The sequence below is a fragment of the Panthera uncia genome, assembly GCF_023721935.1.
Source record: "Panthera uncia isolate 11264 chromosome A1 unlocalized genomic scaffold, Puncia_PCG_1.0 HiC_scaffold_16, whole genome shotgun sequence".
Classification (NCBI taxonomy): Eukaryota; Metazoa; Chordata; class Mammalia; order Carnivora; family Felidae; genus Panthera; species Panthera uncia.
The window spans coordinates 7,859,592-7,885,707 of NW_026057576.1; the positions used below are offsets into that span (position 1 = coordinate 7,859,592).

Consider the following 26,116-nt stretch of genomic DNA (forward strand, 5'->3'; position numbering starts at 1 on the left):
CCAAACCCGGAGCTAGTGTTAAGAGCCTAGCATGCCCCCTGGAGGCCAAATCCAAAGAAATCTAGCGCGGAGGAGGAATTTGGGGACTGCTAATTTTTATATGCCAAGAATTTCAGGAACGTGCGAAAGAATAGAGGTTGAATGTGCTTTTCGAGTCTTAGTATGATCCCCTTATACAAGATACTTCTAGACACGTTTAACTCAAGAAGATGGATGCGGTTTTAATTGTTTGCAAAATTGCATTTAACACAGGCCCGCACTAAATGAAGCTGAGAGGCCAGAGGTTGTTAGTATTGTGTAAAGCAGTGTTTCTTAAGCTTTTTCGTGCATCGGGCTCATGGGAGGGCTTTTAGAAACACAGACTGCAACGCCTCCCCCAACCCCCCCAGAGTGTGTGATTCTGGAGGTTTGAGCTGAAGCCTGAGAATTTGCATTTCCCACAAATTCTGAGGTGATGATGAGAATCCAGGGATCACACTCTGAGCACAGCAGGTGTAGAAGGAGGAAGTCAAATACTTTTGAGAGACAGGAGCCTTGGGACTTTTGGTTTGCTTGTATAAATCTGTTTACTGTCCACCTAACTGGCTTTCCCAAGATAAGCTAGGTAACTATTATACCTTTATCAAGGGCTTCAAGCATATATTAGTGCTGGCTTCACAGCATCAATATAGGCTTTTTAACTGAAGGTTATTGAGGCAAAATCTACATAAAGTTGATGGATATCCTTGCCCTATTCCCAATCTTATGGGACAAGTGTCCAGTCTTTTTACTGTTATGTATTGTGTTAGCTGTACAGTTTTGCGTGTGTGTGTGTGTGTGTGTGTGTGTGTGTTTCTTTGGTAGGTAGATGCCCTTTATCAGCTTGATTCTAGTTTTTTGAGAATTTTTATCATGAATGCAATTTTGAATTTAGTTACTATTTTCTTTTGTATCTATTGAGATAGTCATGTGTTCCCCACCCCCCGCCCCCCCCCCCCCCCTTAATCTGTTAGTATAGTGCATTAAGTAATTTTCAGATGCTGAGCCAGACTTGGCGTTCTCTAGATAAATTCCACTTGGACAGACGTATTATCTTTTTCATATATTGCTTGATTTGTTCATATTTTATTGTGACTTTTTTACGTTCATGTGAGATATTAGTCTGTAGTGTTGCAATGTGTCTCTGTAAATGCCCCATTTGACCAGAAATGCAGCATATCCAGTCAACCCGTCCCCAAATGCCAAGCCATCTCTGAGCTTTCTACTTACTTCTGTGTTCCTTACTCTTTTTTCTGGTAAAAGCTTCCTGCCTTCTGGCCCAGTTTGGTATTCTCCAGATGGAGTCCTATTTTCATGAAGTGTTAAATAAAGAGTGTCCCCTACCTTGTCTTCTTTATTTAACAGTAGTTCACTTTTCATGCACAGACAGTCCCCACCTTAGGATATTAGACTTATGATTTTTTGACTTTATGATGGTGTGAAAGGGATACACGTTCCATAGAAACTGCACTTGGAATTTTGACCTTTCCCTAGGCTGTGATATGTAGTAGGATCCTCTCGCGATGCTGGGCATTGGCAGCTCCCAGGTAGCTGTGCGACCGTGAGAGTAAACGGCCGACACACTGACAACCATTCTGTTTTCCACTTTCAGTACAGTATTCAGTACATTACATGAGATATTCAACACTTTATTATAAAACAGGCTTTGTGTTAGATGACTTCGTCCAACTGTAGGTTAATATAAGAGCCCTGAGAACAGTTAAGTGGGCTGGGCTAAGTAAGCTGTGATGTTTGGTAGGTTAGGATTTTCGACTTAGGATACTTTCAACTTACGATGGCTTTCTTGGGGTATAACTCAAGGAAGATCTGTAATTTCTTGGTCTGGTTTTGCATCAGGATAATGCTGACTTCATAAAATGAGTTGGGAAGTGTTCCTTGCTTCTGTCTTCTGGAAACACTTGTGTAGAGTTGATTTATTTGTTCCTTAAATATTTGGCAGTGAAACCATTTGGGCTAGGTCCCATCTTGATCATATTCTAGCTGTATATCATCCCTAAGAAAGCGGTCCCTAAGTAACCATCTGAAGCTACGTAGGTCCAGAAACTTATTCCTGTGAGCACAACCAGATCATTCTGGCTCCCGGGACTATCTTGAGCTAATCAAATGAGACTGCTTTTTCAAGCCCCCACTGAGTCAGGAACTGTACCAAGAGTTATATATTTACATTATTTTATGCATTCTGTGATTTAAAATGCCGATATTTACAGTGAAGGACATAGCTCTCCAGTAACCACAATGTGTGTGTTCTCTGTCTAGAGCAGGGCTTCAGCAAAGTCCTGCCAAATTCAGCTGGCTGCTTGTTTTGTTTTTTGGAGGACTGCTGTGCACATTCGTTAGTATATGGTCTATGGTTGCTTTGTGCTTCAATGGCAGGTAAGTAATTGTGACAGACTGTATAACCCACAAAGCCTAAAATACTTATTCTCTGGCCATTGATAAAAAGAGTTTGCTGACCCTTCATCGAAAGCAGTGATTCTCAACCTTGGCCACATACTGGACATACTGGAATCACCTGGATAACATTAGGTGATTTGAAAAAATACTAATGTCCGCCCTCCCCTCCTAGAACTTTTCCGATTTAGTTGGCCTGGAGATTGGCAATGTTGAAAGCCCCCTAGGTGATTCTCCATGGCAGCTAAGACTGAAAACCACTGGCCCATGAAAAGGCTTACTTGTATTTATTTTACTGCCCATCCCACACTGATTATTCTAATGTGCATTTAGAAGAGGGCTGAGAAGAATTCACTTGGCCAGTAGTTTCCAGATCTGGATGTGTATCAGTCACGTGAAAAGTTTTAAAAACAGATTCTGAGGGGCGCCTGGGTGGCTCAGCCGGTTAAGCGTCTGACTTCGGCTCAGGTCATGAGGGCTGCCTCATCGGGCTCTGTGCTGACAGCTCAGAGCCTGGAGCCTGCTTCAGATTCTGTGTCTCCCTCCCTCTCTCTCTGCCTCTCCCCCACTCACACTCTATTTCTCTCTCTCTCTCTCAAAAATAAACAAACATTAAAAAAAGAATTAAAAAAAAAAGAGTTGGTCACCTTCAGAGGATGATAGGGAACAGATAGGGAATCTGTTTTTTTATTAAAACAAAAAAAAAAAAACAAAAAAAACCCAAAAAACAGATTCTGAGACCTCACTCCAGACTGACTGGATCAGAATCTCCAGGGATTAAAAAAAAAAAATTCCTTGGGTGGTTCTGATATGCAGGCATTTCATTAAAAGAGAACTGAACCTAGGACACCTTATTCTCATCAGCAGGATTTTTGGACATTGAGGGATTATTTGGTGAGTGTAGGAGTGGAGAAAAGGGGTTTCTTGAGGCTGTGCGATGCAGGATGTAAATGATCTTATTGAATAGTCCAGCCTCATAGAAATACCCGCTGTGTAGCGATAAGAGTATCCATTTCTTCGAGATCTGGGTATATCTAGCCCCTCTTGTACCGTGCTGGATAAAAAGGAACATGTCTTTCCTCTTTGTTCCTTTTGTATGGACTCCACAGAGACAAATCATTCCACCAATATTCTTTCTTCAGATAATCAGATAATTAGGTCACATTATGGGAGATTAAGCGGTAACATTTTTTCCTCACTTCTGTCTCGACCGTAACCCCATCAGCTTGTGCATTTATTTTTCTAGTCTCTTCCGTATCACATTTACTGATTGTATCTTAGGATAGATACTTTAAAGATGGCTAAACTCCTTCATGCTCTGTTTCTACCCTGAGCCATCTCAATCCAGTGCCCTGATGTACTTACTGGATCTCCCAATAGTTTTTGCTCAAAGATGAAACCCATCTTTTTGTGTCTTAACTGTATGAAACAATACCATTTGTGCTCTCTTCACTTGGGATGAAAATTGTAAAAGCATGGAAAGCTGAGCTGAAAGGGTCTTTAGAGGCTTTATGTCTACCATTAAACAGGGCAGTACTGTAGGCAGTCTAGGCGGGTACAGTTGGGGGGTACTTCATACTCTGCCTTGTACAAGTGTTGATACTGGGTTTACAGCCTGTAACGTGGGCACCTTAGCCATGAAGAATCTGAACCACGCCAAGTCCATCTGTGTGTGATGCTGATGCCTGGAGGGAGCCGAATAACCAGGGTCAGGTCTCTCCGAGACTTACCCTCCTTGAGTGTACTGAGGAAAAGGAGTATCTACTTTGCAGGGTTATTAAGGGAGTATACAGTAAGTTGATATAGAAGATCCCTCTGTAAACCATGAAGTCCTTTTTGGTTTGGGAAAATTATTGAACAGGAAGAAAAACAAAACTAAGTAACTATGGAAATCACCCGGTTCTTACGTGGGCTTCTGGCCCAGAAGGCATTCGGTAGACTTAAAACGAATGGTCTTGGAAATAAAAATTTCTAATCTTTTACACCGAGTGCTGTTCGCTAGTCCAGCGGTCGTTGATTACCCTACAGGGAGAAGCTGTAAGCATTGCTGTCAAATGGAAAACTGTCTGTGTTCAAGAGATCACAGAGAAGTCAGTCATCTAGTTGTACTTGAAGGCATTTGCGATATTACGTATCGTAACTTAGAAAATCAGAGATACTGGGGCATCTGGGTGTCTGAGTTGGTTAGGCATCCGACTTCGGCTTGGGTCATGATCTCACGGTTCGTGGGTTTGATCCTTGTGTCGGGCTCTGTGCTGACAGCTCGGAGCCTGGAGCCTGCTTCGGATTCTGCCCCTCCCCTGCTTGAGCTCTGTCTCTCTCTCTCTCTCTCAATAATAAATAAACATTTAAAACAATGAAAAAAAAAACCCAGAGATATTGAAGGACCAGTGAAAATACCATAAACCAATTTAAAAAGTGCTGGCATATTTTTTCAGTTGATTTGCAAGGTTGACTTAATGGCTGTGGCATGTGGCTACTTAAATATGTAACTTTAAATTATTTTTACAAGGAAAAGCAAAATTTTGTATTTAGTTCAACAAACATTTATTGAGGATATAATGAGGAATCCAAGACTGTCCCTGTCCTCAAGGTGCCCATTGTCAAGTAAGGAAAACAAACATTAGGAGACGGTGGAAAATGCGAGGAAGTATGCACCCAGTGCTGTGGGTGCCCTGCAGGGGCGGGGGGAGCATAGGAGTAGGGAAGAAATGCCAAGGAGGCTACACAGAGGAAGCAGGATTTGGCTGACAGTTGAAAGGTCCAATGTCTCAAAGGAGGAAAGGCAAATGGAACAGTGTATAGAAAGATAGGAGGCATGAGAGAATGTGTTCTCAGGGACCAGGGTGGGTCTCAGGATAAGTTTAAGGCAGTAAGATATGGATATCCCTGGATAAAAATAAGGAATGAATATTGGCTCTGTAACATTACCTCATGATTGGCTGCTTGCTCAGTGTTTACGTTTCTTTATAAAAAATTTTATTTACAGTATTTTTCCAGTCACCCCTGTGTCACCTATATAAACACTAACATACCTGTCACTGATGACACGTATTAGGAAAAGTGAAAATATGTCTCCTCTAAAGTGCTTCCGTTTTAAGGTTTTTGCATCTCTTAGAAACTTTCACGGTCCCTAGAACCTTGATGGGCTCTGTAAAACAAAGCATTATCCAAGCAGAGGTGTGACTGTACTAGAATTGTTTGAAGCTTCTACCGTTATTTTCCTATCAGAGAATGATTCATCATAATTTTGAACAGTGATGCCTTCAAAATCTTTGAGAGGTCAGAAACCCATTTTGCAGATGAAGAAACTGAGGTATAGAGTTCTCCTTGGTCCCAGGGTGAGAGGCTGGAGTATGTCAGGGAGATTATTGCTTTTGATTGTGTTAAGTTTCTTAATCCCTTTAGACTGTGACGTTTCCGTTTCTTTCCCAAATCCAGAAGTGGGAAGTGTTTTGAAATTTGTTCTATCTATGGGACTCCATCGCAGAATATTCATAAAGTGCTCAAAGTGCATGGTACTGTAAGAAGCTAGAGCCAGGGGCCGTTTCTCTCACTGTTCAGTTGAGAAGAAAGGGCATGTAGCATTGATTATTTATGAACTATTGATTATGGAACTAGTTTACAGTCCTCGGAAGTCCGAGTGTATAATGTGAGTGTCCAATTATTTTTTTTAAATCACGATCAGCTGTCTGAAGTGTCTTCACTGGGTTCCTCTTGTGTAAGAAGTACATAGCTTCCCTCGTTCCAGCTGGTGCACTTGACGATGCTGCAAAAGCAAACAAGACATTCTGCAATTGTGACCAAAGCAATACATAAATAAATAATCTATATTCCAACTTCCCCCTGGTTACATGGCTTGCAATAAATTGTGCAAATTATACACAGAAGGAACATACTGGCACTTCGAGTCCAGCTGACTTGCTAGGCAGAGCATTCTGAAAATAATAAACAATCTACAGTTCTTTTCTCTTCCGGATCCCTGAAATGTCCATCCATCCCACTGTTTAGTTTCTATAGTCCACAAAAAAGTAGTTATAACTGTAGGTGTGGCTGAAGTTCATGTCCAATACCTATAACTGAAGCTGGGACAAGAAGACACCTGGAACTTAAAAAACATGTTAATTTGGGGGTGCTTGGGGTAGCTCAGTCCGACTCTTGGTTTCGGCTCAGGTGCTGGCAGTGCAGAGCCTGCTTGGGATTCTCTCCCTCTCTCTCTGCCTCTCCCCCACTCGCACTGTCTCTGCCTCTCTCAAATAAATAAACTTTAATAAAAAATAAGCATTGGGGCGCCTGGGTGGCGCAGTCGGTTAAGCGTCCGACTTCAGCCAGGTCACGATCTCGGCGGTCCGTGAGTTCGAGCCCCGCGTCAGGCTCTGGGCTGATGCCTCGGAGCCTGGAGCCTGTTTCCGATTCTGTGTCTCCCTCTCTCTGCCCCTCCCCCGTTCATGCTCTGTCTCTCTCTGTCCCAAAAATAAATAAAAACGTTGAAAAAAAAAAAAAATAAGCATTTAACTTTTTAAAAATATTGAACGGTATAGGGTTAAAAAATCTCAGGAGACCATCTACATTTACATTAGAAGCATTATTGAAAGCAAAACTATCTTTTATCTAGCTGTGTATATGTTCATTAACAGATATGTATGAATATATGAAGAATACAAATTACCCATTTTCTACTCCCTAATTCTTTTTATTTTTCGTGATATGGTATGGATGCACGATCATTTATTTAATCATTCTCTTTTGGTCATTTAAAAAATGTTTTTGTCTTCATAAACTTTGTATCAGTTGACCTTTGAACGCCCCATGTAGTTGGAAATGCGCATATAACTTTTGACTCCCTAAAAACTTAACTACTAATAGTCTACCATTGACCAGAAGCTTTACCAGTAACAAAAAACAGTCTATCAACACATATTTGGCATGTCATAAGGATTATATGCTGTATTTTTGTAATAAAGCCAGAGAAAAGAAAATGGCATTAAAGTCATAAGAGAAAGTATATTATAGTTCTGCATATATAGAAAAAAAATCTGCATGTAAGTGAATCCATGCAGTTCAGACCTGTGCTGTTCAGAGTTAACTGTACATAAAATTTTGATATTACCGATCATTTCCTTAGGATGTGCTTCTAAAAGGAATCACTGGGTCAAATACTACGAACTTCTTAAAAAAGCTTTTGATACATGTTTATGAATTGCTTTCCAAAGATGATCCTGCCAAATAACACTCCTGCAAGCAATGCGGAAGACTGTCTCATCATTTACTATATAGCACAGCATGTATTTTTAATTTTGCTGGTTCAACAGGTGGAGTCTCTTTTTAAAAAGACATCTAGTAAAAATCACTTTTCATCAGAATCACAGAGGAACTGTAAATAGTACTGTAGTCTGTCTTACACAGATCTAGGTATGAAAATTACATAGAGAGACATTATGTAATGAGGTCCTACTATGATTAAGACGTAGGGCAGCCCTTCAAGGAGGTCACAGTCTTGGTAGAACGGGTAAGGCCTGTGCACGTAGGTACTTTCCTTACTCACCCCGCGCCCCCCCCCCCCACCAGTGCTCAGGAGAAAGCAGAGATGTGCTGTGCTCCACCTCCTACTGACCCCTGTCACTGCACTGTCACTGCACTGTCACTGCACTGTGCTCTCAGCCGTGCAGACTGGGCAAAGCCCCGCAAGGAAAGGGCAAAGAGCTCTCGGCCCAGTGCGTTGGCCCCATAGAACGTGTTCACTCTCTTTGCTTGGCCATTTCGGCAACCGCTTGTCTAGTTAGATTACACTTTTTGTTAACTGAAAGGCAAAGGAAGAAAGAAATACTTGTTATGTGTATGACTCTGGTCTTTTTATTCTATGTACTATTCATAAATAGAATTTGGTACTTTGTATTTATTTGGATATTTACATTTAAAAAGGGAGTCATTGGGGGCACCTGGGTGGCTCAGCTGGTTGGGCAACTGACTTCGGCTCAGGTCATGATCTCACAGTCCGTGGGTTCGAGCCCCGCGTTGGGCTCTGTGCTGACAGCATGGAGTCTGGAGCCTGCTTCGGATTCTGTGTCTCCCCCTCTCCCAACCCCTCCCTGCTCACGCTCTGTGTCTCTCTGTCTCTCAATAATAAATAAACGTTAAAAAAAAACCACTTTTTTAAAAAAGGGAGTCACTAAATAAGCCAACATTCTTCAAAGAAAATTCTTGATGTTCAGTGCACACTATTTGCTCTTGTCATCAGCCCAAGACTCCATATTAAAGTCTGTCTTCTTATAGGAATCTTTGACCCCCCCAGGGGATATTATACTCTAGGAAATCATAGTTGAATATGAATATATATACATACACACACATTCGCATACACATGCATATTCTTGGATGCTGATTTAATCGGTTCATATCTAAAGAGACAGGGGGTGGCTATTCAGAGTCTGACCCAATCTTTCTTTCTCTTAGTAATGGTGAGCCTTGTCATTGTCTCTTTCTTCTTAAGTCTTCAACATTATCAATAGATGTCCTCATGTCTAAAAGTTACTGAGAAAAGTACATTCTGGGACAAAACTTCGTTCAAAAGAAAACCACAGGCCCCACGTGGTTTCCATTAGGCCACCTCATCAAACCTGGACTTCACATGTAACTTACCTGCACTCCCAGCCTCCCCCAGAGGCTCGTCTTCACCAGTCAAGCCAGGAGTTCTCTGATCAGCACCGGTGAGCCTGCTACTTGGGCCCTTTCCATCCCCCAGAGAACGATGAGGTCATCCACCCTAATAAGACCCCTGCCCTTCTCCCTAAGGGAAGGTGACTCTGCCTGAAATAATTATTTCTTCTCCTCTGCTAATAACTTCACGACCCACCCTCTTTCCTATGAAAACCTTCCAGTTGGCACAGCTCCTCAGAGCCCCGCTCTACTTAGATGGGAGGCCGCCTGGTTCGTGAATCAACCAGTGGAGCCAATTAGATCTTTAAAAGCTACCCAGTTGGAATTTTTTTTTTTTTTTAAACAACTTTAACAGATCTATGTAATTTTACTAGTGAGGTTAGGGAATTCATTTAATCCAGCTATCCTCTGACAAAACGGTTGAAAATAATTACCTACCATAGACTGATGGCTGGAATTAGTAAGAGAACGGCAGACAGCAGAAAGGTGAAGCCTGGGTACCAGGCGACAGTGGCTGAATAAATTCCATTAAAAGTAGAAACTGCAGTGACACCACCGAGCGTTTCTAAGAAGGCGATGCAAGCAAACAGGGTACCTGTTTGGGGTCAGGGTGTGGAAGGAGAAAAAGAAATGGCTTCGTGACAAAACCACGAACGGAACAAAGGGAGAAAACTTACTCCCTGGAAAAAACAAACACGGGGCACTGCTTGGTGAATGAAAGCTATTTCCTCCAAGTCCCTGAGGTGGAGAAACTAAGATCATGAGGTCCGCGTGGACTTGATGTGGCCGAAGGTGAAAACACAATAGTTCCGATGTCGGTAGGGCAAAGGTAAAAGGCAACGACAGCTGACACATTTGAAACCCACAGTCTCCTGTCCCTGAACAGCCGCAGGCATAGCCACAACTACACAGCCCTGACGTTCAAGCTTATTTCCCACTCTCAGTCCCCAAGCTGGGGACATCTGTGACACACCTCCTATGTGCAGGTGGCTCCTACGAGCAAAGGTCCCACCCGAGGAGCCTTCTGAGTTAAAGCAATCCTCTTCATCTGCTTCTCAGATCTGCCAAAAGTGACAGCTGCAGACAAAGACAGAGGATGGCATACGCTTTCTGCAGCGTGGGCTGGATCCCTCCCTCCAAAGTGCCGGCAAATTGAGCAGCCACAAGGTTCCTTTGTGTGACTCCTCAAGTAACTGTCTGTGCTCTAGTTATGCCATGGTTTGATGCGAAGTGAGTCTTTTCTGCCTTCCCTGCCTGAAATGGCTTCCACGCTGAGGTGGCTCACGAGACTGAGTGAGCGGGGATCCCGCCACTGCCCGGCACCCCTGCCCACCTACCACGGCTGGTCGAGGGCAGGCCCTGGAGCATCGTTCGAGGAGCGTAGGGTGGCTGCGTGGTCAGTCCAAGTTCATAATCCGAGAAAAGGGGGCACAAATTCTGCCAATGTTTCGTTCTGTCTGCAATCCAAGACCACGCTGACTGAGCGGTTAAACCTCTAAAGGACAGGCGGGTCATCTTGATGTACTTGTCTTCCCCTTTGCCCTATTTGGCATCACCAGATGAAAAACTTTGTCCTGGTTTTCCCGCTCTTCTTGATGTCCCCGGTAGAAGTCCCTACGTGGCTTTGGCGGACTCTATCATTAAGCCGTTGTGCTTGTTCCCTGCTTTGCCAAGTTTACTTTTCCATGAGAAGTTGTGATGTGTTTTTTCTACAAACAATGCAAATCATGTAAATAACTGTATTTGATGGACTGGTGAGAAGGAAAAGGCAAGCATGAGGGTCACCTTTCGTAACCAGATTATGGCTCACGCTGTCCGTGTTTTAATTTTCCCCGTGGTCTTAGTCTTGTAGACCGTGTGGCGTATGGGTTTTTATCTACTGAGACTTTTTACCCCGGTATACATCTTCTCGTACGTGGCTTCTAATTCTTCACTGAATGACAGGTCACATGTTCATAAAACATAAACATATCTCTGAAGAATACTGTGTTTTCACGTACATGTCTTCTTTTGACTAAAACGAAAGCTCTGTTCATGCCAAGTGCACATCTACTCTGTTTACTGCTGTGTCCCAGGGCCTGTCTGTCCTGGCACATGGAAGATGTTTAACCCGTATTTGTCGAATGAATGAAAAAAAGCTTCATTCAACAGCCCAGTTACCAATCAGCAAGTAGTACACAGACCTGCTGCCTCCATGATTTATAATAAAACATGAAGTCAGTTCACTTGGGAGGAAGTTCTCCTACCTGTCTGTGCGATTATCTTCTTCTATTTCTGATCCCTTGCTACATCCAGGCACAGTGCCATGGAGGACAGACTGGACAGAGGTAGTCCTGTTTTGCAATGACCTAACTCGATTCTTGACAGAAAGCTGGCCAGGTGGTACGTGTGTCTGGCGTAAACAGCCATCCTGTGACACGGTAGGGTTCACTTGTCGCTCAACTTTCTCGAGCAGTTCAACTTGTGTCACAGTCACCAGAGATAAACTGGATTAAGTCATCAGCCCATTGTTTCGTATCTATACTTTTTCTTAATCCGGTAGGTTTCAAAAGTCGAGTGTGTTTTTCCAGTGTTCCAAGTAATCACAAAGAGTGCGCAGGGAGCAGCGAGGCAAGAGGTAGTCCAGGGTGGCTTTAGCTGGGAGTTTCACGGCCGTATGGAGCACAGGGATTCCGAAAGAATCCAGTTTCCTCTCCTTTCTCATTCAAGATGATGGGGATACTGAGAGACTCATGAAAACCTCTGTGGCACTTCCTTTCTCCTCCGGTTACCTTAAAGCACATAACATTTTCACGAAGGTATCCCGTTTTTAAAAAAGTAATGCAGGACCAGAATATACTCAGTAGGGAAACTCTGACATCAGCAAAAGGCATCCTCAGTGACAATCCAAAACACAAAACATTTTAAAGTGTCACTTTAAATAGCCTTTGTAAAGTAGACCACACCAAATAAAAACCAAAACAAGCCAGGCGCTCTGAGAAGTGTCTTTTAGCTCCAAGTTGTGAAGCAGGCAGATGTTTCTTTTTCTCCTGAACAGCTCTACCGAGGTATAATTCCCACGCCCTAGAACTCACCCCTTTAAACTGCACAGTTAACGGAGCTGCGCAGCCTCGCCCCAGAAGAAACCGTACCCCTTAGCAAGTGCTCCCTCTCTCTCCAGCCCTGGACAGCACTTACCTGATTTCTGTCTCCACGGGCTTGCCTTTTCTGAACGTTTCACATAAATGGGAGTACTTATACGACAACGTGTGACCTTTTTGTGTCGGGCTTCTTCATTTTCCACAATGATTTCAAGGTTCATCCATGGGGTAGTGGGTATCATCAGTACTTTATTTTTCTTGCCAAATAATATTTCATTGGGCCGATATACCACATGGCATCGATCCATTCATCGGTTCGTGGACGTTTACATTTGTCTTTACTTTTCGGCTACTATAAATAATGCTGCTGTGAACATTTGTGTGCAGGGGTTTTTGTGGGCATATGTTTTCATGTCTTTTGGGATTTCAATTCCATTCTATTTCTAGGAATGGAATTGCTGAGTCCTAAGGGAATTTTATTTAACTTTCCGAGGAGCTACCAAACTGGTTTGGCAAAACGGGTGCATCGTTTTATGTTCCCACCAGCGGTGTAGAAGGGTTCCAGGTTCTCCACGTCCTGACCATCTCTTGTGGTGGTCTTTCCATTTCAGCCATCCCGGTGGGTCTCACTGTGGGTTTGGTTTGCATTTCCCTGAAGGCTAATGATGTTGAGCACTTATTCATATAATTCTTGGCCATTTGTACAGCTTTCTGGAGAGATGTCTGTTCAAATCTGTTGCCTATATAGTTGGGTTGTCTTTTGGTTTTTTCTTTTTTTTTTTAATTCCAGTGTAGTTAACACACAGTGTCATAATAGTCCCAGGTGTACAATACAGTGATCCAGTAGGTTCCATATACTACTCAGTGCCCATCCAGATAAGTGTATTCTTAATCCTCCTTACCTATTTCATCCATTCCCCTCCCCCACCTCCCAAGTTCCTCATTAGACATGTGATTTACTCATATGTTCTCACACTCTGTAGCTTGTCTTTTCACTCTCTGGATGGTGTCCTTTAAAGTGCAAAAGCTCTTAATTTGGATAAAGTCTAATTTATCTATTTTTCTTTTGTTGTTGTGCTTTTGGTGTCATACCTAAGAAACCACTGTAACCCAAAGAAGCAGGTATATTTTTACATATTACAGTTACAGATTTTCATATTCCTAAGTGGTTTTCCAGTCAATCATCATTACATAATCTATAAGCAGCTGTGTGCATATACAGTGACATGGGTGGAAGAGAATCAAGAAATATATTTTTAAAGGCACTGAATTAGCAGTCTTCCCCAGTGTTGACTAAACTGCCATCAATACAGCAGCCTAGATATGAATGGCCCATCAACAATTAATATGAATGTCTGCACCAGGCTGAGGCATGAAACAAAAGAAAGCTCCAAAATCTAACAATATTCACATGGTACAGATATGCCTAATATCTAACTAGTAACTAGTTCTAACTAGGAATTTAATTTTGTTGTCCTTTTGTATTGGTTATTCTCTGCCCTCCCACTTCAGCTGTTTGATCTCCTGTGTCCTGCTCTGTGCTTGGGAGGCTGATAGATTTGCTCCTATCGAATGACGTGGATTTCCTTGCTAATCTGACTTTCTGTTGCACTTGGTCAACGAGATGAAGGTGGAGAGAAAGCTTGTAGTGTCTTGTCTCTGCTCCCTCTTTGGGCCACCTTCTCTGGGTGCCTTCTCCACTGCCCACTCCGCCATACTGCTTGGACTTCATGAAAGTCGCTATGGAACCAGCCGAGTGGGATCCTGTTTTTGCTAGGATTCTAATTCAGGCCCAGCTCTAACATTTGTGGGGTCCAGTGTAAGAATACACTTAGAAGCCTATATATTATATTGTAAGTATTTGTGAGTTACAGTTCTAATGAACAAACTGTTCAGTAAGCTATGTTTCAACTCCCCGCTCTGAGAAATATGCCTTCTATACCTTCACGATGATTTGGAAGGTCAGACACAGACTCCGAATTCTCAGACTCTTTGGAGTTCTGTGGAGGAACATGGCAGCACTGGCCGAGCTAGCTGGCCCTTGGCCCTCAGTCCCCAGGTGCAGGGTGCAGTCCGCCCACGCTGTGTTCTATCTCTCGCTCCATCCTGCTCAAAAAGGATCATTTACACATGGCTGTACACACCCCACTCTGCAATGCCAAGGTTGGGCTAGTTCTATGAAGAGTGATGGCTTGGCTACCCCTTTGGTCTAGAGGGGAACACACGGTCTACCCTCAGGAGAAAGGGTCTGAGGAAGAGGACCACCCAGGCACTCAAAGACATGAACCCAAAACTGTTTGGCTGGGAATTATGGGTCCCGGATACCCAGAGTATAGTCTAGAAGGGGGAGGTGTTGTGAGCTCCCGGGTGGGCATCTGCCTGGGCCCTGAGCACTCCTCTCCTCTTGAGGCAAGGCCTGGCTAGATGCAAGCCTTCTAAAGCGGGAGACCCTGGGCAGGGCACCCCTGCCTGAACATAAGCCTCTACCGAACACAGAATTTGCTTACCACTTAATTCAAAAGGCGTTCTGAACAAAAAAAGTGTTGTAGAATATTCAGAGGAATCAAACATTGGTTGTCCATAGATTTCAGTTGAAACAGATTGTAAACTCATTATATTCATTAAGCAAATTAAACTCACCTTGTTCAGTAGAACGAACCACTTTTGATATCATGGACCGTAGAACAGAGAGCGGCACGATCGTGAAAAGGAATGGCAACCTGACTGTAAGAGAAATGGTGGGAAATCACTGGCCAAGTCAGAAAACGAATGGCCAATTTTAAATGTGAAATACTTTCTTTCTGACTATGTCCTTTTCTATAAGCATCCTACCTCATTGCATCCAAGGACTGAATTAATTAATTGTAGACTTCTGTCTCATGACTTAAGATACACTATAGATGGGTCAGCTAAAGGTTACTTTACTTTGTTATTCCGGGAGTAAGAACAAGAGTTCATGGAGGTTTTAGGTCCTTGGGATTAGAACTGCGATTGGGACTGATGTGCTATTTCCCTGATTATTACAGTGACCTCTCGTTCAGCAAGTTGTGACTTAGCTTTCTTCATGTATTTTCTGGTTTTGCTTCCTTAGACTTGACATTCTTAGTGTTAGCATGCTTTTAGTATATCGACTCACTTATCGAGAAAGTGGTTATCTTTCTGCTTGTTCATCTTTGTGCTGAATCATTTTATGAGTCCAGATCACCTCTCCTCTTAAATTATGACCCCTAATAGTAGCATTTCTAGTTCCTTGACAAAACAGTAATAGATTATTTTTGCAGACGATGTTAAAGTTTTCACACATATATCAACTTACTTGACCTTGGCAATTCTAAGGGAGACAGGGAGAACCGACATTTACTGAACACAAGGCCTTGTGCTAAGTGCTTTACAGTGATCTCTTCTAATATTCTTGTAACCCTCTGAATTAGGTACTACTGTGCCCATTTTACATTAGAATAAATGAAGGCCCTCAGTACTTAAGTAATTTGCTTAAGATCACCTGGTGCCATATAGATGGACATTAAACCTGATTCTCTTTGGTCACCCCGCTCCCCTGCAAGGTAGCAAGAGGTTGGCAGTGGCTTTGTAGAAAAAGATGAAATCGGACCTTTCCTAAGGTCCCACTTGACAGATCTCTTAGCTCTTTCAAAGGTGGCATCTCACTCAAGCCCTACAGAAACCACCTGTGGGGTAGGTAGTTGAGGAAGTAGTCCAGTTTGCCAAAAAATGATTTATCAAAAGCCAATTGACGGAATGACCAATTTGCAAAACCCTGTCTTAAAGAATTTTCTTCTTGAATATATTCAACAAATGTGAATTTTATAAATCTTTTGAGTTTATTTTATGTAATGATCTTTACTTCTTATGGGGCGCCTGGTGGCTCAGCCAGTGGAGCGTATGACTCTTGCTCTTGGGGTTGTGAGTGAGCCCCACGTTGGATGTGGAGATTACTTAAAAATAAAATCTTAAAAAATAATTTTTAAAAAGTTTTATGGAAAGTAGTCTTCTTAGCAGCGCTTTAAGAAATATTCAAGTTGGCAAAAAGCTCTATTGAAGAATTGACTCACAAGAAGAATGCTTCTCAAAACAATTTTTTGGCAAATATGCAAATTTAGAAAATTGTGGTTAATCATTAGTGTTTTTTAAACCAATTGGCTTTCACTTCCTGGCAAAGTGCCTTAATTGAACTAGAATAAGTTAAATAGAGAATGTTAAACTAAACTAAAAGTTTCTCACCCAGCAGACTAAATTCATTTTATATGAACATCAAATACATGGTTAGTTCTAAGGCTACATTTTGTATCTTACCTAAAAACATCATTAATGTCGTTCTGGCAAAAGCAGTCATGACCATTCCTGCCATGGTGGTAAAGATTCCAATGAAGGCCATGTGAATGTCTTCCATACAGTAAGAAAAAAGCCATATTCCTAGGAAACTACTGAAAAAGGTAATGCTACCCAGAGCCGATCCATAACCTATAAAGACTTCATTCCAGCAGAGTGGGGAATCCAATTCATAAAGGATAAAAATGGGGGAAATGCCAATCGTCACGAAAAAATAAGTGATCATTGTAAAAAGTAACAAACAGAGAAAATACCGTCGCTTACCGGAAGCATTTTTAAAAAGCATGTAAGTTCGGTAAAATAGGTTTTTAAAGCCTTCACTACATGATATGGCAACATTCGGAGACGAAGATTCTTTCAATGAATCGCCAAGAAAAAATAAAATATAAATCAAGTTAACAGCAAGAGCCATACTAATAATGAAAAAGGACCACACAAAACCTAGTTCTCTGATAAAATAGCCAGAAGACAGTCCCGTTAATCCAGTGACAAGTCCAAGTATGAAGTCAATTATAGCTATTCGAATTGTTCTTTGTTTCTGTTCTACACATTGATCAACTACGTAGGCAAAACAGGCCCCTAAAAATGTGGTATAATTGCCACACAGTGCACCGATGAAGGTAGATGCGATCAGAAGCTGGACTGGAAAAGCAAAGTAGGAGAGCACACAGAGCCAAACACTGGTTGCAAGAGCACCAACGGAAGACAAAATCAAAGGGAATTTCCGTCCTCGATGATCACTATGAGACAGAAGTATGAACGTAGACACTAGACCAGGAATTAGCCCACTTATGTCCATCTGCAGATTAAAGAGAGACACCTTCTTCTGAACTTCCTGCAAAGAAACAAAAAGAAGACGATGTGTTTACAGAGATATAGACAACATGCATGAAAATATCACGGTGCGTGCTTTTCTTTTTTCCAGTACGTCGCCAACAAGGAATCTCTGCAGCATGGGTTTGATACAGCCTGAATCTTCATCCAGTTCACAAAGCAAATAACAAGAGGTGACGCAGGAATCAAAGCTCAGTCATAATACTCAAGTGCCGTGGTGGGGACTTTCACTCATAAAAAGAAAATTGGGAATCGCGGTGTGTCTGTCTTATATACAGGATCCACAGACCCCAAGACATCTGGGACTGGCCATATAAGGATATTTCTTTCTTCTGTGAACAGCTAGCACGGAGATCATGACCACTGTTGTCAAGCAAGAGCAACACCCTTTCCCGTGACAGATCCTTCTGTCTACTTAAAAGGCAATGAATATCACGTGTAAATGTCATACTCGCTAGCCCTTTATTTAGGAGGCACTCAGTTGCTTTTTTCACGTGTCTCCACAAATAAGTTTCTTCCAGTTTCTTTCTTTCCTTACTAAAAAATAAGATAAAACCCCAAGAGAAGCTTTGCACTGACGAAGACGGATGGTAGCACGCCATGAGCTGAGGAGGAAGGTAAAGGAAGCCAATCTCCAAGCCAACACACCCGGGGGCACACACAGGCTGGAAGACGTTACAGGCGCTGCACTGGTTGTTTGAGGGAGAGCATTTGGGGTGATTTCTGTTTGCCACCTCTCTCTGTATTTTCCAAGTTTTATACAGAGTATGTGCCATTTTCATAACAGGGATTACTAACCTCATTTTTAAAAACAGACGGATTCACGTAATATTTAGAAAGCACCCTAGAACAACTGATGAACCACACAGAAAAATCAAGTACTGAAATTAATGATCTTTTAAAAGAGTGAGCCCGTGTTGATTTTTATATATCCATATAACGCAAGTAACTTCCCGTTACCAGGAAGTGTTGTCGTCACTAAGACTCAAAGCTCCAGTCATCTCTGTTTCTGGCCTTTCCCTTCACCCATGCCTGCCAACACCCGGTGCTTCTCGTGACCTCTGCCTCTTTCCGGTCCCATCACTGCCACTGGAAGCACAGGGCTCCTAGCGCTCACCAGGACTCCCCGGGCACCTTGCTTTCCCTCTCTTCAACTCGGTCCATGACCCAGCCTCGTCACTTGGTGGATCACACACCCTAATGGTGGGAGCGGCTTGCCAAAACACACCGGTGGCACGTCTCGCACCTGCTTATTAGCCCTCTGCCTGCCAGAGAAAGCTCACGCTTTCCGTGTCCGTTATGTTAGGCCACCCGGAGGCGGTCCGACCCCACTCCTCAGCATGATCTCCACTCCCTCCCCAAATGCGCCGTGTTACAGGCACAGGCCTTAGTCAAGTCCAACTTGGATTTGCCTGAAATGCCCAAACAGATGTAATCTCTCCCGTTGAACCTTCTCATCTGGCCATTATCATTCTTCAGTTGCACTTTTTTGTGTAGCGATTAAGAGCTCTGGAGTCAGATGGATCTAGATTCAGAAGGAGCCCGTTCTTTACGTAGCAATTAGAGTGATTTTTAAAAACACACACCAACCAGCTCATGTTACTCCTCCACCCAAAATCCCTCGGTGGCTTTCCTGACAGTGGAATAAATCCGAATTCCTTGCCACAGTGCGGGCGGCGATATCATGACTTCTGTGATTTCAGGTCTGCCTCTCGGCTCCCCTCAGCCACATGCATTCCTCAGACACTCCACGCTCATTCGCTTGTTTTGTACGTGCTGTTCCTTTGGCGATGACCACACGGCTCACTTCCTCAATTCGAAAGTCACTTCCTCAGAAGCCTTCTGTGAGCCATCCAGAGCAACCCCATCAACCCCCACCCAGGGCTCCATGCCCTTATCTGGCTACAGTTTTCTTTAGAGACTTGCCCCACCCCCACAGGGTGGGTTACTTTAATGGAGCTGCTCACCGCGAGCCCTCTCCACTACCACTAAGCTCTGGGAGGGCGGGCACGCGGTCTTCTTTGCCACATCGTCACGGATTCCAACCAAGTGCTTCACAGGGTGCCCCACAGATACTGGTTGTACCAGTGAATAAGCAAATAAAACAGGCGACGCGCTAGCTGCGTGTGATGCCGACCGAATTATTTATCCCTATAGCTTCATCTGACAAGAGGGGGGTATGAAGAGTCCCTGTCTTGCAGGCTGTTGTGAGTGTGAGATTTAAAGTCAGCATGGCAACATAAGGCACACCGCAGAGACCCTACTATAAGTTCATGCTTAATCAACTCTGGTAGTTTCATTTTTACTAGGGCAGGCTTCTTTTTTAAACATTTTTTTTTAAATGTTTATTTTATTATTTTTGAGACAGAGAGAGACACAGCATGAACGGGGGAGGGGCAGAGAGAGAGGGAGACACAGAATCGGAAGCAGGCTCCAGGCTCTGAGCCATCAGCCCAGAGCCCGACGCGGGGCTCGAACTCACGGACCGCGAGATCGTGACCTGAGTCGAACTCGGACGCTTAACCGACTGAGCCACCCAGGCGCCCCTAGGGCAGGCTTCTTGTGCACACCGTTGTAGCTCCACGGTTATAAAAGCCATCAAGTAAATATTTACCGAATAAAGAAGTAAATCAAACAATCATTTTCTAATCCGCTTCTCAACAAGCTATTCCAGTTTGGGATTCCTCTTCCCATTCCCACCCCTCCCCCATATCTGGTCTTCTTTCTAACCCAACCTCTTACGCAGACTTCTCTCCTCATCTGCAATCTGTTCCTTTTAAACTCTGGAGAATCATAATTAGATAAGGGCAAATGGAAGAAATCAGAGTAAAAAGGGCTATGTCTTCTACAAGACTGAACAGGGTGGCTCAAGCATCCGACTCTTGACTTCAGCTCAGGTTATGATCTCACGGTTCAGTTCATGAGTTCGAGCCCTGCGCCTGACTCTGCACGGACAGCGTGGAGCCTGCTTGGGGTCCTCTCTCTCTCCCACCCGTTCACTCGTGCACGCACACTCACACACTCTCTCTCAGAATAAACTTCGAAATAAAACTAAAAAAAAAAAAAGACCGAACAGAAGCACAATGTACTGAGACAAGTGTAAATTACATTAAGGAAAGGAATATCAATTTTCAAAGAGTCACAATTCCATAGGCTGTAGTATATATAGTAATTACAATTGAGTAGAAGACATTCTCTATCTGCTGGTAATAAGGGACTGTGTTAGTTATTAAAAGGGTTATAAGTAAATTACTGAATAAGAACAATTTCACGATCTGGTTGCCACCAACTTGCCCCCTCAACTAGCAGGGTCCCTGTCTTGATAGCACTTGAAGAGAAGAGACCAAAGTGGCCAGTTTAGCACCTCAAAACCAGTCGTTTCACCTGGGAAGGAGAGGATGGCAAGGGGCTTCAAAATTCCTTCCTCCACACAAGTCAACAAACATGCTTAGAATTCCCTACCTCTTCTGCTTTAGCCGAGAGTGTCCTTCCCACAGCCTTGCCATTTTGTTAAGAGGCCCTTTAGAGATGAATCTTGCTCAAGAGAAGTATGTAGGTGCATCTTATAGTCACAAGACTCAGAAAACTCAAAGATTTGGAAAGTAGGTTAGATGAATATTTATATGTATTTATATTTATATGTCTATATATATTTGACCCTACTAGGTTGAAAAATAAGACTTTTCATTCATATAGAGTTTCAAAATGTTAAGTATAAGTGAAATAGCTTAGTTTATTCTTCTATCTATACCCTGAAATTCGTATTATTATCTTGCATTCCAATACATGTGTCTGTGTCTGTGTATTTGTTATATAGAAGGATAAATAAATATGGTATCACAGTAAGAAGTTCAATACACTATTGTATTATGCACTCTTCTTACAAATAATTGGTCTTTTGGGGGGGTGGCAAAGAAAAATTTGAACTGAAAAAAATCCTTTGTTTTATTCAGGACTGACTCTGTGTGTCCTATGACATTTTATTTTTAGGGTTACAAGAACAATTCTCAAACCCCTCAATTTCTTTAAGTCAGCAAGTGCCCAGCACCCACCCCCAGCAGAGCTGGGAATTGAGAAGGAAGGTCCTGAAACAGGGAACATTTGTCCTTGGATTTAAAGGTAAGAGAGGGGCGCCTGGGTGGCTCAGTCAGTGAAGTGTCCGCCTTCAGCTCAGATCACCATCTCACCGTTTGTGAATTCGAGCCCCACGTCAGGCTCTGGGCCAACAGCTCGGAGCCTGGAGCCTGCTTCGGATTCTCTGTTTCCCTCTCTCTGCCCCTCCCTCACTTGCACTTTGTGTGTGTCTCTCTCTCAAAAATAAAGAAACATTAAAAAAATAAAAATAAAGGTAAGAGAATATTCTTATATTGAGCAGGAACAGTATCCAGAAAAGGGGCCAGAGGGAAATGCTGAAGGAGATGGGGGTGCCTCCCGGGAAGCAAAAATGCTCCTGTGACCTAAGGAGCAAAAAGCGAGTGGCCTGCCCGCCCTGTCCCAATTGTGGGTGGGGACAGTCATGCTTTCTAGTTCCCCAATCTGAGAAAAAGGATCTGTAGCTCTAGAGTACCAACTTTAAGAGAAGGGATCTAGGGCACTATGTTTTCTTGAATATTAATCTCATTAAAAAACAATTAATGAAACAACAATTAAACACTGGGCAGAAATTTTCAAAATGAGACCACTGCTCTGGGCAGTGGGGGCCTCTCAGCAGCTGGGTAAGGCCAGAGGCGGCCAGTACTCATCACCTGCACAGTCACAGAGGCCACCAAGGTGACTGAACCACGGCCTGTCTCCCCTCACTCTGGGAGGGCAAGGGCAGCAGACTTTTCCACACATTCAAGTCCTCTCCCCCTCTGTCCCTCCCACTGCTCCCAGGTGTCTGCTGTAGGAAAGCATGGAATCCAATATAGAAACTGATGAGCCTACTGAACCTTTTCACTCCCTGGGAGTTTATATATATAATATATAAATATATAGAATTATATATTCATATATTTATTAATACAAATATATAATATTTATAAAATATATATATATTTATATAATATAATTATTATATATAAGATATATAATATATATAGGAACATTCTTTTTTTTTTATTAAAAAAAATTTTTTTTTTAACGTTTATTTATTTTTGAGACAGAGAGAGACAGAGCATGAACAGGGGAGGGGCAGAGAGAGAGGGAGACACAGAATCCGAAGCACGCTCCAGGCTCCCAGCTGTCAGCACAGAGCCCGACGCGGGGCTCGAACTCATGACCTGATCATGACCTGAGCCGAAGTCGGACGCTCAACCGGCCGAGCCACCCAGGCGCACCAAGGAACATTCTTAAAGTCAGGAGACAAAACCACCAGGTGAGACCCTTGGCCCTTCTATTTTTACGACCCCACTCTAGGCCAGAACCCTGATGTCTGCATGGCTTCCCAGCAATTATCAGTTCCAAGAAAATTTCTCCCATGGAAATGAGGAACGGCAGAAGCTGTGTCCAAAGGCCAGGCCTCAGCCCAGCAAGGTTCTACCTGACACCTGGGGAGCCACCTCCAGAAGCGCCACAGCCTTCCTTCTGGGCCCTTGGCCATTTCTTCTAGGCCTCAGACTCCTCGCCCAGTCACACCTGAATCCCCTTCTCCTGAGGAGAAAATCTGAGAGCCGGCTAGGCAAGTGACTTGAATTCCTCCAAACTCTTCTTGTCCTTTGAGAGGTGAGGCGGTGCCACTCTTTGCCATCACAAAGTATCCCCTAGGGGAAGAGTTCAAGGTGTAGAACCGCCGTCTGGGGGAACAATTCCAAATCTAAATGCTATCTCCTTCGCATCTGGACATTGGTAGACTTTGCTAAAAACTGTCTGAGGGAGCCGGCGGATGGTGATGTACCTCCTGTTTGAAACAAATAAAAAATTGGGGGAGGAGGCCAGAGAGGGAGAAGGTAAGGCTCTGTAATATCTGGCTCAACACTTTCAGTGTCCTCAGAACCAAAGTGAGTGCTCCCCTCCGCAGACAGCCTCCCACAGCTGCTCCTGGGCACTTGGGAGTCAAAGCTGATCTGCTAACACCAAATGATGAATGACAAATGCTGCCGCCTGCCCCCTACAAGTCCATGAAGGACACTGGCCCCAAGGTCCACAGTCTTCAGTGATGGGCTACTTATGGGGTCACTGAAAACTGGGTCATGTACAGGCAGAAGGAGGGGTGGTGGAAGGAAGCAAGCCAGGGAAAGGCAGAAACACTGTTTCCCCCGGCCGCTGGGACCACCGAGTACTCATTCCAGTTGGCTGTGGTCCAACTTTCAGGCTTTGGGATGGGGGTGGGGGAGGAGGAGGAAAGAGCCCCTGGGGAGGTGAGACTAGGCTGAAATTTTCTAAGAAAGGAGAAGCACCAATGTCACAGAAGAAGGGGCTTTTACTTAGAAGAGGCAGATTAGGGACACCTGGGTGGCTCAGTCGGTTGGGGTAACTGACTTCAGCTCAGGTCATGATCTCACAGATCATGGGTTCCAGCCCGGGGTCAAGCTCTGTGCTGACAGTTCAGAGCCTGGAGCCTGCTTGGGATTCTGTGTCTCCCTGTATCTCTGCCCTTCCCTGCTCATACTCTGTGTCTCTCTCTCAAAAATAAACATTAAAAAATAAAAAATAAAAAAAAAAGATGAGGCAGATTAAAGGTGTCAGGAAACTTCAAACAGGAGAACTGAATAAAGGCTCTTGACCTGGGATTTCGGAGCATTTAAGGTGACCCTTGAGAGATCAACGTATGATGAGTGCAATGCCCTCTTTCATCAAAAACGCCTTTACACATTCCCCTTTTATTACATTTTAGGGATATTTTAATGTCTTACCTCCTGGAATGCAAAAATTGGGCTGCTTGTATTTTTTCCACACTCAGAAATATTGCTATCCGACACAAAACTGTAGTTGCTGGTTTCTTCCCATATTCTCCTATACACATACTGTGTTGTCAGTGGGGCAGTCAAAGTCATAGCAAATGCACTCAGGCAAATGGCAGGTTCTACAAAGAAAATCTTCATGTTGCCTGGGTAGGTAGTTGAATTCTGTTAAAAAGAACGGGGAAGTTAGAGGAGTTTTGTGGAGTAACTGGGGAACAGAAAGCAGTAAGCAGTTCGTAAGAGATTAATTTTCACTTTGGAATCGGGTACGCAGTAAACCGGTGACTATCGTACTTAACTATTTTTAAGAGTAAGTATGACCTTTCAGGGCTCAAACCGCCTTAAAATAATCTTAGTAAGTTGTCACCCATTTTCGTTTGGAATCATCTCACCACAGTCCCCACATTGTATATACTGCCAACCGGTTTTCAAAAGGCAAACAATGAGGTTCCTCCGGGAACGCGATAATTGCGCAACTGTTTGTTATTGTTATTTTGCTGCTCGTTAACAAGGACAGGAAGGGGGCCTTTAAAAAGCAGCTCCCGATCATAAAGGGATTTTTTTCTCGTTTAAACTCACCCCACGGTTACAGTCTTCCTGCCAGGCTAGGCGCAGGTCTGATCATTTTCGGGGCCGGAATCCCCGGGGGCTGTCTTCTTTGGGGGGGAGGGGGTGCCCTGCGCTCTCCGGGCGCCTGCCGAGCAGCAAGTGCTCCCGAGGCTGGGGCGGCCCGGGACGCGCCGGGGACACTGACCGCCGCCTGGGTCGGGGGCCGGGTCTGCGCCGGCCGCCGCGCTCGGACGGGGAGGGGAATTTCCGTTGAATTCGACCAAATGCACCTGTCGGGGAAACTCAAGCTCTCATTTTAAAGCAAACCAACCGAGCGCACTCCGGCGTCCAGAGTGACGACGGCGACAGGTCACTGCGCAGCCCCCGCTCGGCTCCTCGGTGGCCCTGCGGACTCGGCCCCAGGGAGCACGGGCGGCTGCTCCCTGCGCGGTGGGCAGCCTGTCCGCGGGTCGGTGGGTGGGTCTGTGGGCCCGCTGCCGGTCGGCTCCAGACAGAGGCTTAGCCCCCGCCCGCGGAGCACCGCAGCCGGCCGAGAGGGCGGGGCCGCTGGCTGCCGGGGTCGCCGCCGGCGTGGCTGTCCCTGTCCTGCCTGGCTCTTCTGCGATTGGGCCCGGTGTCTGGCTCCCTCGCGGGGATTGGTCCGCTCGACGTCGCTCCCGTGAACCCGCCCCCAGAGGCCCCAGGCTAAACCTGGCGCCGCGCAGCCGTCCGCCAGCCCGAGCTGTTTGTAGGGCAGCGCAGAGGTCTCGCTTTAGGGCTCTGCAGTGGAAGAACATTTCTGGGTCTGAGCATCGTTTTTCGCAGAAGCACACGGAGATCTGTTGCAAAAGTAACGTGTGTGGGATGCAGTTCCCTGTAGCGTCCGGGTCGGCAGGGCAAGTGCCCTAAGAAACGCAGAAAAGGGGGACGGGGTAGGGGGCGCCCGTGCAGGGAAAGAGAGTGCTCCTGGCAAAGGGTCTGAAATGTGGTCTCTGGCTCTTCCTGGCGGTGTGACCTTGGGCAAATTATTTAATCTCTATGAACCTTTCTTTGTCAAGTGGGCATAACAGCCCTACAGGATTGTTCTAATGAACCCTCAACACGTGTATACAGCGTAGCCTTGGGACAAAGGAGGGACTGTACCAGTGCCTTCCAACAAGCCCGCCAGGACCACACCTGAAGTTAGGTTTAGGACTTCTTGTAAGGAGGAGGAATACATAAATGGGGAGCAATGGGGTATTTCAGTAGAAGTGTTAGAATTTGTCATGGGATTTGGGCATAAGTGATGTGTGGGAAGGGTTCAAGAAAGCAAGCCCCCCTTCCCCCCCCCCCCCCCCC

General features: G+C 44.3%; 2 protein-coding genes across 6 annotated transcripts in view; one reads left to right on the top strand and one right to left on the bottom strand.

Moving 5' to 3' along the window:
* The window catches only part of POMP (proteasome maturation protein), a 43,920-nt gene extending 20,860 nt beyond the window's left edge, over positions 1-23,060 (top strand). The window contains exons 6-7 of one of the 2 annotated variants that reach the window (XM_049647401.1): positions 21,339-21,467; positions 22,493-23,060. In XM_049647401.1, coding sequence (XP_049503358.1) covers positions 21,339-21,467; positions 22,493-22,509 — 146 coding nt within the window. In that variant the 3' untranslated portion in view covers positions 22,510-23,060. Of the gene's footprint in view, positions 1-21,338; positions 21,779-22,492 lie in introns of those variants that run through there. The other variant, XM_049647398.1, reaches the window with a different exon arrangement.
* Positions 5,586-25,354, bottom strand: SLC46A3 (solute carrier family 46 member 3). Of its 4 annotated transcripts, none has more exons than XM_049647395.1 (6): positions 25,110-25,352; positions 24,182-24,394; positions 16,479-17,349; positions 14,808-14,891; positions 9,526-9,682; positions 5,586-6,199 (listed from the first exon to the last, which is right to left on the bottom strand). In XM_049647395.1, exons 2-6 carry the CDS (start codon positions 24,368-24,370, stop codon positions 6,115-6,117), a joined length of 1,386 nt encoding a protein of 461 aa, XP_049503352.1. In that variant the 5' UTR covers positions 24,371-24,394; positions 25,110-25,352; the 3' UTR covers positions 5,586-6,114. The 4 variants fall into 4 exon arrangements, with proteins under 4 accessions (XP_049503352.1, XP_049503351.1, XP_049503353.1 ...); XM_049647394.1 differs by having other exon boundaries at positions 24,809-25,352; XM_049647396.1 differs by lacking the exons at positions 24,182-24,394; positions 25,110-25,352 and adding an exon at positions 22,870-22,956.
* Between the last annotated feature and the right edge of the window lie 762 nt (positions 25,355-26,116).